General features: G+C 45.5%; 1 protein-coding gene across 1 annotated transcript; it reads left to right on the top strand.

Moving 5' to 3' along the window:
* The first annotated feature begins 3201 nt into the window (after window positions 1-3201).
* UBL4A (ubiquitin like 4A) lies at window positions 3202-9907 on the top strand. Its single transcript, XM_018561830.1, has 4 exons — window positions 3202-3333; window positions 5235-5340; window positions 7861-8036; window positions 9720-9907. Exons 1-4 carry the CDS (start codon window positions 3262-3264, stop codon window positions 9828-9830), a joined length of 465 nt encoding a protein of 154 aa, XP_018417332.1. The 5' UTR covers window positions 3202-3261; the 3' UTR covers window positions 9831-9907.
* Window positions 9908-13022: the final 3115 nt, after the last annotated feature.

Below are 13022 nucleotides of genomic sequence, written 5' to 3'. Positions count from 1 at the left end.
TCCCAAACCCCCCCCCCCCCCCCAGCCCCAGAATTGGGCAGAATTGAAAGCCCCACTTTCTAGAGAGAAGATTGAGCTGGCGATAACTCCATTCCTGGTTAATAAAAGAAGCTGGCATTAGATGTTTTCCAGCAGAATGGTTTCGCCAGTTTGGTTCTCAACTTTCCGAACACCTCTTGTGCACCTTGTACATCTTTGACCTCAACTACCTTCAAACCTCCATCTGGGAAGGGCTAACAGTTTAATTTTAAAACCGGGTAAGGACCAGACTCAATGTAATTTGTATTACCCAATATCTTTTGTGAATGCTGAAGATACTGGCGATATGACTGAAGAAGTACATTTGTTTTCTGTTAGGAAGTGACCACGCTGGTTTCCTCCCAGAGCATTGCACGAGACATCTGCAGGCTACAAATCTACAATTTCTTCACCTACACACTGAGGGCAGAGAAGTCATTTCATTAAATCCACATAAGGCCTTGGATATCGATAAATGACCCTATTTATTGTGAGTGCTTCAACCTATGGGGTTTGGGCCAGACTTTATTAACTGGGTAATGGCTCTATACTTACTCATCACTAGTGGCACTGATCAGAGCAACCGTTTCCTTTACATTTAGGACCCCTCAGGGCTGCCCGTGGCCCCCAATTTGTTTGCCCTAGCCCAGGGGTAGGCAACTTTGGCACTCCAGCTCCAGGCATTGCAAGACTCTGACAGCCAAAGGCATAACTCCCAGAGTCAGAGGCATGATGGGATTTCTCCATAGCTGAAGGGCCGAGGATGCATACTCCTGCACCAGCCATGGAACCGCTGGCAGCTTTGATTCGCTCTTCCCCCTGCATCAAGGGCCTCCAAAGGGCTTCTTTGGGGGAACGCATGTCACTTTATGTGGACCACACTCTGATATACTTTGCAGACCCTAACCAATCCTGGGCACCAAGAACACTGGAAAAAAGTACCGTGTGCCATACATGATTTTCCTTCCATTTACATTATGATTTGCTTGCCGATATGTAAGCAGCTTGAGTTTTCATTCTGTCCTCCTCCCTGCCTGAACAAAGGCTTGCTCAGAAGGAGAGATCAGCAGAAGGAACCTATAACATGTTCTGCAGTGTCATAAGTGTGCCATCTTGTGTCAATGTAATATGTGTGCCATCTTGTGTCAATGTCACATGTGTGCCATCTTGTGTCAATGTCATATGTGTGCCATCTTGTGTCAATGTCACATGTGTGTCATCTTGTGTCAATGTCACATGTGTGTCATCTTGTGTCAATGTAATATGTGTGCCATCTTGTGTCAATGTCATATGTGTACCATTTTGTGTCAATGTCATATGTGTACCATTTTGTGTCAGTGTTATATGTGTGTGATCTTGTGTCAGTGTCACATGTGTGTCATCTTGTGTCAATGTCATATGTGTGTCATCTTGTGTCAATGTCACATGTGTGTCATCTTGTGTCAATGTAATATGTGTGCCATCTTGTGTCAATGTCATATGTGTACCATTTTGTGTCAATGTCATATGTGTACCATTTTGTGTCAGTGTTATATGTGTGTGATCTTGTGTTAGTGTCACATGTGTGTCATCTTGTGTCAATGTCATATGTGTGTCGTCTTGTGTCAGTGTCATATGGGTGTAATCTTGTGTCAGTGTCACATGTGTGTGATCTTGTGTCAGTGTCATATGGGTGTAATCTTGTGTCAGTGTCACATGTGTGTGATCTTGTGTCAGTGTCATATGGGTGTAATCTTGTGTCAGTGTCACATGTGTGTCATCTTGTGTCAGTGTCATATGTGTGTAATCTTGTGTCAGTGTCATATGTGTGTAATCTTGTGTCAGTGTCACATGTGTGTCATGTTGTGTCAGTGTCACATGTGTCAATGTCATATGTGTGTCTTTGAAGTGCAGCTCTGTTAAAGTTCTGGGATGTGTGTTGACATGCGTTTTCTTGAGTTACATTTATGTTTTTGGATTTTTGCTCACATCAGGAGCCAATGTCTATTCTTTTTCCTCCCATGTGTGTTGCAGTATACTTTGGGCTGCCTGCACCATGAGAACGCATGACACTGTGTGGTGCTATCAGGATCATTACAGAATGTAGTATTTTGCTTCTAAACCTGGGAAGGGTGGCATGCCTAGTCCTAAGGCATAGATGAGGCCAGGGCCATCCCTATAATGAGGCAGCCTGGAGTGGCTGTCTCAGTTAGGGTTGCCACCTTTTCTTCAAGCAAAACCCGAACATTCCAGCAACATGCGGACATTTTTGTGAGAGAATGAGTCATGGCTTATTCATGTAAATAGTGCCCCACCCAATCATATGTAAATATCACACTTGAGACTATTTTTAGTGGGGGTCCAGTAGCTTTTATCTTAATTTTGGTTGCCCCTGTCTGCCTGACATCTTGTGTCCGAGTTTCTGCTGCCATGAAAGCCGGACATAGCATTCAAAACCTGGACTGTCCGGGTGAATCCTGGACAGGTGGCAACCCTAGTCTCAGGCACCATGTCATTGGGGGCGGCCAATAGTAGTAGGGCGGCAGCGGAACAGCTACAGCATCCCAGGTTGCTAAGATCTGACACAATGGTCAAAATAGTTAAAGTTTCAAGTTAAAGTTAGAAGTTGAAAAAAGGAAGAACCGGTAACGCGTTTTTAACAATGCATTTCTGTGTAGGTGCAGAACACACACCAGTGTGCATGCCTTAGATGCGTTGTAAAGCTCAGCAATGTGTTACATGTAGCATGTTCCATTCTTACTGAGCGTGCACTAAGCCTATAGAAATCAATGGCTTTTGGCTTCTTATTTGGGCTTCTTATCAGGAGAAGGTAACCTCAGCACCCAAGCTGTGGTGAAACTACAAATGCCATCATGCCTCTGGGAGTAATGCCTTCGACTGTTAGAGTCTTGCATTGCCTCATGGGACTCGTAGTTCCACCACAGCTGGAGGGCCAAGGTTGGCTACCCCTACCCTATGTTATGTGGGGGCTGGGGGGCACAGGTGCACTTTAATTCCTTCACAAATCATTCTGTAATAGAAATCCAGCAGCGCCCTCTGGTGGTCATTATCGGTAACGCATCTACAACGGGGGCCGTGACATACTTGATATGCGACTGGAGCTACAGCAAGCGTCTGGAGCTGTACACTCGCTCCTCCCATATTTTTCTCCACAAGCGCACGTAGCTCCACATGACCGAGCTTCCATCTTTGGAGGACTTCAGTACTGAGCTGACAACCGCTCTAGCCCGCTCCGCTGACTCTATGGTGATCCGGCTGGACCCGGAGATGCAGCTCACAGTGAAAGCACTAAAAGGCAAAGAGACTAATATTCAGGTAAAGGGGGTCCTGTGCTGTGTATACTGCAGCGGCGGGGGTGAGACTCCCCATGTCCACTATATTTCAGTTATAAATATAGCTGTGCAACAGGCATCAGCAGGAACGCACAAAGCGCACCTGTCACCGCTCTCCATCTCGCATATACAGCGCCATGTAGAAATATTTGGTCTGGTGTTGCTGGATTGGGTTGTTGCTCAGGTGCTTTGCTGTGTGGTTTAGGCCCTGGTGAATATAATAAGGTGTGGACTGTTCTAATCACTGGCGCTGTTCACGTTTCTCATTTATGTCCATGGAGTTCTTATGGGGCCCTTGCACACAGGCGGAAGAAACGCTGCGTTCAGATCTGTACCGCATATTGTATACTATGGTCCCCTGCGCACGGCATCGCGTGTGCCATGGTCCCCTGCGCACGGCATCGTGTGTGCCATGGTCCCCTGCGCACGGCATCGCGTGTGCCATGGTCCACTGCGCACGGCATCGCGTGTGCCATGGTCCCCTGCGCACGGCATCGCGTGTGCCATGGTCCCCTGCGCACGGCATCGCGTGTGCCATGCTCCCCTGCGCACGGCATCGCGTGTGCCATGCTCCCCTGCGCACGGCATCGCGTGTGCCATGCTCCCCTGCGCACAGCTGCGTAAAAACAAAGTCGAAAATTGTGTGTCTGCGGCAGCAGTTCTGTGTAATTTACATTGACGGGACTGAAAAGAGCCAGAGGAATGGAAGAAGAGTTTTAGGAATGTAAACGTGTTCCAGACCTTTATGCATCTTAAAGGAGAACTATGAGGTGAGTGCTTTTCACTCACCTCATAGTTCTAGCCGACCTGTGACAATGAGACTGTCCCAGGTCGGCTCAGTAGATCGGGAGGTGAGAGAACACATACCGGGTTCCCTCACCTCTCGATCCTGTCACGGCTCTCTGCCGTGACAGGGGGAGGGCTGGATTCCCCTCTCCCCGCTCCGATCTGCCAGCGCTGACTGGCGGAACGGACGGGGGAGGGGGCGGGTACAGCTGGCTCTGCCTCTAGATAGGCAGAGCCAGCTGTCAGTCACGCAGCTGGGCGGATCCCGTCATCTACGTCGGGATCCGCTCCGGCGTCTCAGTATACAGCGAGCTGTAGCTCGGGATATACTGAGCTTAGGGTAACGGGAGGACGCTAGTTTGTGTCCTCCCGTTACCCTAAGGAGAACTATGGGGAAAAACAGTGACCCCATAGTTCTCCTTTTTAATGTTTACGGCTAAGTCCGTGATTGGGTGAAATGCATCAGAGGGGGAGACCCTGGGCGGGACACCAGTGATGTAGTACAGCCTTCAATAAACTATCCCAGTGGAATTCGGTGTGCAGTCAGATTTTCTTCTGTTTGTATGGGCTCATATTGGAGCGACAAGCACCCGGCTCATTCCTTTCTGCGGAGGAGCAGCGTTTCTTTTCTGTGTTCTCCTTTACTGACCCTATTGCTTTTTGAATTGTATCATGCATGGAAACAAGCAGTACTGATAAGCCGGGTATACACACTTCAAATTTTGGCCGGTTCTTGATGTACTGGATGAAATTCAATGCGTGGGTGCCGCTGTTGGCACCTTTCTGTCTGGCATCCCTCGATAAGCTGATCAAAGGAGCATGTTGGAGAATAGTCAGCAGAGCTAACAGCCAATGAACTGCCAGTTCTGTTTGGGTAATCTGACAGCGGCCGCCGGCTGCTGTCAGCATACAAAGGAACAGCAAGAGATTCCTCGATCAATGCTCGTCAGGTTGCATAGAAACATGTATACCCGGCTTTACTTTGCCAGGTCTGTGCAATGGTAGGAACTGAAAAGGCTGGTAGTATGCTCTACCTGCATAGAGTATTCTAGATTTATATTGTGATTATATCTAATGGTTTCTCTATTGTTTTTACAGGTCTCTGAAAATGACACCATTCTCACAGTGAAAAGATTGGTAGAAGACAAGTTACAGGTACCGGTGTCACAGCAGAGACTGCTGTTTAGAGGAAAAGCCCTCTCAGGTATTGTGTAGCTTGTTAAAGTGTGCTAAATGAAACTGTTGGAATGATTCAGACATCCTGGAATAGGTCCAATATTTATTCTTTTATAAAGGTCCCCACACACCTTACGATAATTGTACGATAATCGCGGGAAATCCCGCGATCGTACGATTATCGTAAGGTGTGTGGAAGCCGTGCGACCTCTACTACTGTAAGGTCGCAGGACTTTTAACTTGCAAACATGTTCGAAAACCCGCCGAGCATCGTACAATGTTCGGCGGGTCTGTAGCATGTTCGTACGATAAAAGCCGGACGGGCCGGTGTGCGCAATCGCACACTGCCCGTTCGGCATTGCGGTGATCGGAAGCCCGCCCCTCGGGGGCGCGGCTTGCGATCATCGCAAGTACGATCTGCCTGTCCAAGATGGGCAGATCATATGTGTTTTTTTTTAAGTACCTTACAACCATCGCAAGACAAAAGTCTTGCGATGGTTGTAAGGTGTGTGCCCAGCCTAAGGCTCAAAGTTCTGCCTGGCACACAGGAAATTCCCATACTCATCAGCACCATCTAGGGGCGCTAGTGCCATGTGAACGGCATCCACCCAGCTATAGGGCTGGCGGAACATTTATATATGAACCTCTATGTTTCTTCTACAATAAAGGCTTCTTGCCTGCCTGTTCACTATCTTATGAGTGTACAATCCCACCACAATCTGCTGGGTGCCAGTCTGAATTAATTCTGTCATGCATGTGAGGAAGTTACGGCATCCCATGCCAGCTAATCAACATGGCTGAAGATGCCGAACCCATAAGAAGACTATGGGAAGATGTTGGTGCTGGTGAGGGAGCCTGCATTGCTGGAGCAGAGTTAAATATAACAGGGTTTAGTTCCTCTTAAAATGTGTCCTTTACTAAATCCATCCACCCCCCTGACTGCGATCCACCTGGGATAAGACTTGCCTCCTCGTTCCAATGATCTTTCCTCTGAAGTAGTTTCAGACGGCTCCTCTTCATACTGTGAGCGTGCACCATTGGACCATTCATTCTGAAGAGCAAGCTGGAATATGCAATCTCCATCTGTCCCGTGGAGTACAGCTTTCCTTAAGGAATGAATGGGGCTGTGGCACGCATGTGTGGTATGAAAAGGAGCTGGCCTTGACCGAGGCGGCAAAAAGTTCACTGGAACAGGTAGAAAGATAAATATTATCCTAGGTGGGGTGCACACAGGGATTTGGGGGATATATTAAATGACAACTTCACTAAAGTTGTCCTTTTAAAGGGTAAGTGCACTTTTCAGCCGGCTACACACCTTTGCAGTGTGTTGCCTCATGTCAGCCCCGATGCTGGCGACGTACACTGTACGTCGTCAGTCACGAAGGGGTTAATGCAGCCTAATAATTTTGAATGGGCTGTTATCGTGCCTCAGCGCATCTCAAACTGGACCTGACCCTTTTTTTTAAGCAATGCACCATTCTTCCCTACTCTCTCCGAAACCAAAAATAAAAAGTTTCGGCTATATTTAAACAAGTGACCCAAGGACAATGAGTGTTGGTAAACCTACCTACCACTTATACTCATTTTACCTTCGCATCCCCAGAACCCTGTCTGGCTGCTTGAGAGAAAAGTCCTTTGTAAGCTCCAAGGATGTAACGGCATACACAGGGTTAATGTCTCTCCTGGCCATTTACTTTACATTGATTAGGCTTGACAACTTGTTACTTAGGCACCCAGCACTGCATGGAGGCTGTCTGCCAAAGTGTGTCAGAAATCCTTGCTGGATGATTTTGCCCGAGCAGCTGCCTTAGCTCCAATACGGGCAGCACAGCGCCGCAGTGCTTAGCGCTTCTGCCTTGCAGCACTGGGGGTCCCCGGTTCGAATCCCGGCCAGGTCACTATCTGCAAGGAGTTTGCATGTTCTCCCTGTGCTTACGTGGGCTTACTCCGGGTGCACCGGTTTCCTCCCACACTCTAAAGACATGCTGGAAGGTTAATTGGCTCCTCTCTAAGTTGGCCCTCTATGTATGCATGAGAGATAGGGACCTTAGATTGTAAGTTGCAGGAGAAGAGACTCATGTGAATGTGTACATGTAAAGGGCTGCGTAAATTGTCGGCGCTATATAAATACCTGTAATAAATAAAATAATAAATGTGTAAAGATATCATATATGTTCTTATTGATGCGATGGGTACCTTCAAAATAGAACAGCAGTCTGTAGAAGGTGTTTTGTACAGAGATTTAGAAAACTGCTGATAAACTCTTCACTCTTCCCAAACATTGTACTGATTAGTATCCATATAAGGAGACCTTTATCAAGAAGTGGGCCATTCCCACAGTGGATATGACGATTTCCCACCAAACACTGATCATACCTTTTTGAGGATGTACCAGTGTTTAAGGATCCCATTGACAAATGTTTGGAAACTCTTCACAAACTATTGCTTTTGTTAGTAGACAACTGTTTTCCAGATTTCCAGGAGCAACTTTTTCACTACTGTTCTTTTTTGCATTGTTCTAATCAAGCATTTTATGATTGCCATTCAGATGAACATAGTCTATCCTTCTACTCCATTGGACCTGACTCAAGGCTGAACCTGATGGTGAAAGAACGAGCATCCCCCGAGGCGGGAGGAAACGCAGTATGGAAATCGCTAGCTGTCATTCTGGGGAGACATTTCAGCCCCTCAGATGCAGAAAGAATTCTGGAATACGTGCAGAAGGTGAGGCTGTATGAAAACATAGGTGCTACAGGGTATGTAAAGTAGAAAGCACTCCACCTTTAATGAGTGACGTTCTTTCCACATTTCCTTCTCTGTGCATCACACACATGTTGTCGTTCTAGTTTTGTGATGACATAGCCTCCTGCTTCTGTACAGTAGTGTTGTCATTTGGGAGGAAGGGATGATTCCGTTCATGCCGTCATGCCCAGTGCTGCCCCTCTTGCTCGAGTATTGACAGGAGCTGCCTCATGGTGCTAGAGGTGTGATGTGCGTGAAGATGCAGAGCACTGATGATCATTTTCACCCACAGCCAATGCAGATCACACGTTATAAAAGAAGACAGAGGCCCATAACCTATTTAGAACCTTATTTTTGCTTACATTCCTGACAGAGGAACATTTAGCTTATGCAGACCTGATTTTTGGGAGAGGTCTGCTTAAAAACACCGTACTAGGTTCCAATGAAGTTCAATATGTCATTGCCATAAGATTCACTTTCACAAGTCTATACAAGTCATGCATCTTATAGGAGAGGTAATTTGAAATGACCTCTGTTTGCACATTCTCTTCTGCTTATTACTAAATAGAGGAAAGTTATCAAGCATGTTATGGAAAGAATGAGTTGGTTTTCTAATGTAACTCTAGGTTTCTCTTCTTTGTGAAAAGATCACATTGGGAACATTTTTTATTTTTTTCCTTTTATTATTTTAGAATGCTGTAAAACGGAACTTCACCTTTATTAACTAATCTAAGGTGATGCAGTCAGGGCTTTTAAAGGAAAATTGTAGGAATATGTAGGCAGCCATTGCTGGGTTCTCCTTCTGAAAATGTTAGTTGCTTATGAAATTTCAATCTGGCGGCATCGGTTATTGTCCTCCAACAAGTAAGAAATTCTGACTTAACCCAACTTGCTGCATGTTTGTTCTGGGTCAGGTACTCAAAAATGCCAGGCACAGCCAGCAAACCAGCATTTTTAAGAGGATGTCAATTTCTGCATCCAAACTGTAGACGCTGTGGGGGTCCACTGCTGCCATGGTCAGGTAAGTATACACCAGGTTGGTGGTGCGGTATTAGGTTAGATTATGTTAGGGGGCTAAGAGATTTTATAGGGATTGTGTAGGTTTTTTGAAAAGGGATGAATCCTGTTATGCTAAAAAGGCAACTGCAAAGCATTTTCTGAAATGATATAATCATTTTCAATAGATCATTCACACTGCAGAGGTAAAAATCTATTTCACAATAACCACTGCATTTTTTTTCAGTAAGCAGAAAAGATGATGTGACCATATGTACATGGGAGGTCATTTTATGATCGTTCCCCTTTTTTGTGTGTATGGGAATTCTTCCATTACTCAGGCTGCAGCAATTGTAGTAGGTTTGTCAAGGATATGAGCCAAATTTGTATAATGCCTTTTATGTGTTTTGCTTTCATGTATATGTAATATGTATCTAGATAGGGATCTATTTGGAATTATGTTATTGGACAATAAAGTCTGTCTTTTCATGCTGATTGGGTTAAGGTGCCCGTGCTACTTGTATGGATATAAATGCTGGGGTATTTTCCTGACACTCGTTACAATTGAAGAAGTGGCTTGGATAAGCTACAAAACATCTCGAAGATTACAGAACAAATGCAGTCGAATGTGACTAACTATTGTATCCCCTTTTATTTGCTTCTCCTCAGGACTATGAACGCAGCCTGTCATTACTCAGCTTGGATGACATTGAGCGTCTAGCTACACGAATTATTCACCCACAGCTACCAGAAACCATAGACCTCGGATTCCTGGACTGACACCCCTGGCCCTTCACAACATACTTGTATCCCAATCCTGTACAGTACCCAACTTGTATTGCAATAAAACACAAAAATGAACATGTGCTTAAGTCACTGAGTCTATTTCTGGAAAATGGTCTGTTTTGTCTTTGCAGCCAAATGAGAAGCAAGTGATTTTCTGTATGCGGTTGATCTTTTTTATCTGTTATTTGGCACCTGAGCAAAGACATAAGGGCTTATTTATTATAGTGAAGGCTGATTTTAAAGTGCACAGTAACCAATCAGCAATCTTTGTTAGGCTGGGCACACACCTTACAACCATCTCAAGACTTTTGATCGCATGCCACGCCCCCTGAGGTGCGGGCTTCCGATGACCGCAATGCCGAACGGGCAGTGTGCGCCTGAACACCGTACGATGCTCGGCGGGTTTTGAAACTTGTTCGTAAGTTTAAAGTCGTGCGACCTTACAGTAGTAGAGGTCGTACGGCTTCCACACACCTTACGATAATCGTACGATCGTGGGATTTCCCGTGATTATCGTACGATTATCGTAAGGTGTGTGGGGACCTTTACTCCAACTGTTCCAAACTGCTGAAGGGTGAAAGCCAACTGACTGCCATGGGCCTCTGCACTTGGCACAGAATCTTACTGCTTTGTGCTGGTTTATAAAATTACATTTTTGTTTTAAATATAGTGTGTAAGGGTTAGAATATCTCCTCTCTCTTAACTTCCAACAAGTAACGAAAGCCAGCACTCAAAGGTCACATTCAGATGATTTACTGAAGTCCCACATCAAACATCTAACGTTTCAGAGATGTGGAGGTCCACTTAATTAAAGTGACTGTCACATTGTCATTCACCTTGATAAAGGGGACCTACGTCCCTCTTGGATGGGAAGATGCAGACAGCAAGAGTGTTACTGGCACCAGAAGGCTCAGACTCGTGCGACCGTACAGTAGAAACGGTTGCACGCCTTCCATACATTGCACGATTATCGTACGATCGCTGGATTTTCCGTGATTATGGCACGATAATCGTGCAGTGTATGGGCACCTTAAGGGGGTTACTTGCACGGGTAAGGTGCAGACAGCAAAGGGGGTTGCTGTCATGAGAAGGTGCAGGCAAGCAAGAAGGTTACTGGCCCAGCAAGGTGCGGACAGAAAAGGGGTTACTGACACAGGAAGGCCATTACAGGCATGGCAGGTGATAGTCAGCAAGGGGTTACAGGCAAGGGAAAGTGCAGACAGCAAGGGAGTTGCTGCCACTAGAAGGTGCAGGCAGGAAGCATGGCAAGGAGCAGACAGACAGAAAGGAAGTTATCAGTACAGGTTCCTGGCACGGAAGGTGCAGACACCAAGGGGATTACAGGCAGGAAGGGGGTTATATCTGCATGGGGAGGAGCAGGCAAGAAGGGGGTTATTGGCATTGGAAGGGCTAGGCAGCAAGGGGGTTGGGAGCAGAGTCAGATCAAGGCAGAATGGTAAGGTAGCAGCTTTGTCCAATGTTTAAAACTAGGGTTGCACAGATACCAAGTACACTACTCGGTACAAGTACAAGTACATGTACCGATACTTTTGAGCTCCAAGACTACACTAGAGAAAAATTCAAAAATTAGGAGGCAGCTGTCATTTGTAAGGAGCACACGGAGCTCCTGGGATTTGTACATTTCTGTTTTAATGTACGATTTTGTTTTTATAAATATAAATAAAGGGATGCACAGATACCAGTTTTGCGAGTACGAGTACTGATACATTTTTGTTTATTGTCATGTGACAGTTTTTCTAAAACAATACAGACTAATGATTTCAGGACAGTGGTGGAGTGCCAGAGCCAGGTCCCAGCTGCAACCACTGCAACCCTGGTAGTTCTCATGAAAATGCCAAGTATCTGCACTGGTACTCGATAAGTATCTGTGCATCCCTATTTAAAACTGACATTGATGAGGATTGCAATAGACACGGAGAAGCCACCCAATTTGCTTTGTGTGTACTGACATGCCCTCCTTTCCTCCACCCTTCTTACAAGTACATCCTCCCTTATGAACTCAGAAGGGTGCATGCCTTTGACCAACTGTGTTCTTCCCCTGGGTTATTGCAGAAGCATGAAGGTTGTAACTGGACCCCCTAGACATCCAGTGCAGGCAGCATTTCTAATGCTGGGCACACGCCTTACAACCACAAAAGTCTTGCGATAGTTGTAAGATAATTAAAAAAACGTATGATCTGCCTATCTTGGACAGGCAGATCGTACTTGCGATGATCGCAAGCCCGCCCCGCTGAGGGGCGGGCTTCCGATGACCGCAATGCCGAATGGGCAGTGTGCGCTTGCGCACACCGGCCCGTCCGGCTTTTATCTTACGAACATGCTACACACCCGCCGAACATCGTACGATGCTCGGCGGGTTTTTGAACATGTTCGTAAGAGAAAAGTCGTGCGACCTTACAGTAGTAGAGGTCGCACGGCTTCCCCAAACCTTACGATAATCGTACGATTGCGTGATTTCCCGTGATTATCGTAAGGTGTGTGGGCACCTTTTACACTTTTTTTTTAATAGCGGGCTTTTATTGGAATTGGTATTTATTGCATAGTGCAGTAAGCAGTTGGAAGATGGCTTTCATTAGTGTGCTCACCTTATGCTGCTCAAAGCTGACTTCTGATTACTTGCCATTGCTGCGTTACACTACCCTTGGAACCCAATAATGCAACATTTTTCCAAATAAGATCTTATCTTGGTAACACATGTAAATCAAAAGTTTTTATTTTATTTGGCATATTCTTCTGAAGGCACATTTGAAAAATATTGATGGTATATAAAACACATTGCGTCAATAAATATACTATATACATGTAAACACAATATAGAAATTTGCATACAATGTACATCTAAAATATAAAACGTGAGATTTTTGGTTTTACTGTATATGCCATAAAAACTGGCCCTTGTTTAAGACAAAGTGATAAAGCCCAACTCCCAAAATCTTTATTATCATCTTGGATAGAGTGTGGAGAAGAATCAAAATTGTTATTATATTTGACCATACTAGAGAATTTCCCACACTTCCTGTCCGTATAAGAAATGGGTGGTGTGGGCGCCACCAGGGCAAGAAAGCATGGGCCGCAATAAAACCATAGAAGGACTAACAGGAACGGAGGAAAAATCTTTGCAATAGGCACACAGCAATATAAACCTGACAGAGGCTGTATTTTTCC

This window comes from Nanorana parkeri, unplaced genomic scaffold (assembly GCF_000935625.1).
Source record: "Nanorana parkeri isolate BGI_ZX_2015 unplaced genomic scaffold, ASM93562v1 scaffold547, whole genome shotgun sequence".
NCBI lineage: Eukaryota > Metazoa > Chordata > Amphibia > Anura > Dicroglossidae > Nanorana > Nanorana parkeri.
The sequence above is the reverse complement of the archived record's forward strand: the minus strand, read 5'-3'. Positions and strand labels throughout refer to the sequence as shown.

What these genes read in the sequence shown, in the direction of transcription:
- UBL4A (XM_018561830.1), top strand. Translation starts at nt 3,262, where the DNA reads ATGGTGATCCGGCTGGACCCGGAGATGCAGCTCACAGTGAAAGCACTA. An exon ending in TAGAGGAAAAGCCCTCTCAG is followed by an intron (nt 5,341 to 7,860) that starts GTATTGTGTAGC and finishes ATTGCCATTCAG; the next exon opens with ATGAACATAGTCTATCCTTC. An exon ending in TTCTGGAATACGTGCAGAAG is followed by an intron (nt 8,037 to 9,719) that starts GTGAGGCTGTAT and finishes GCTTCTCCTCAG; the next exon opens with GACTATGAACGCAGCCTGTC.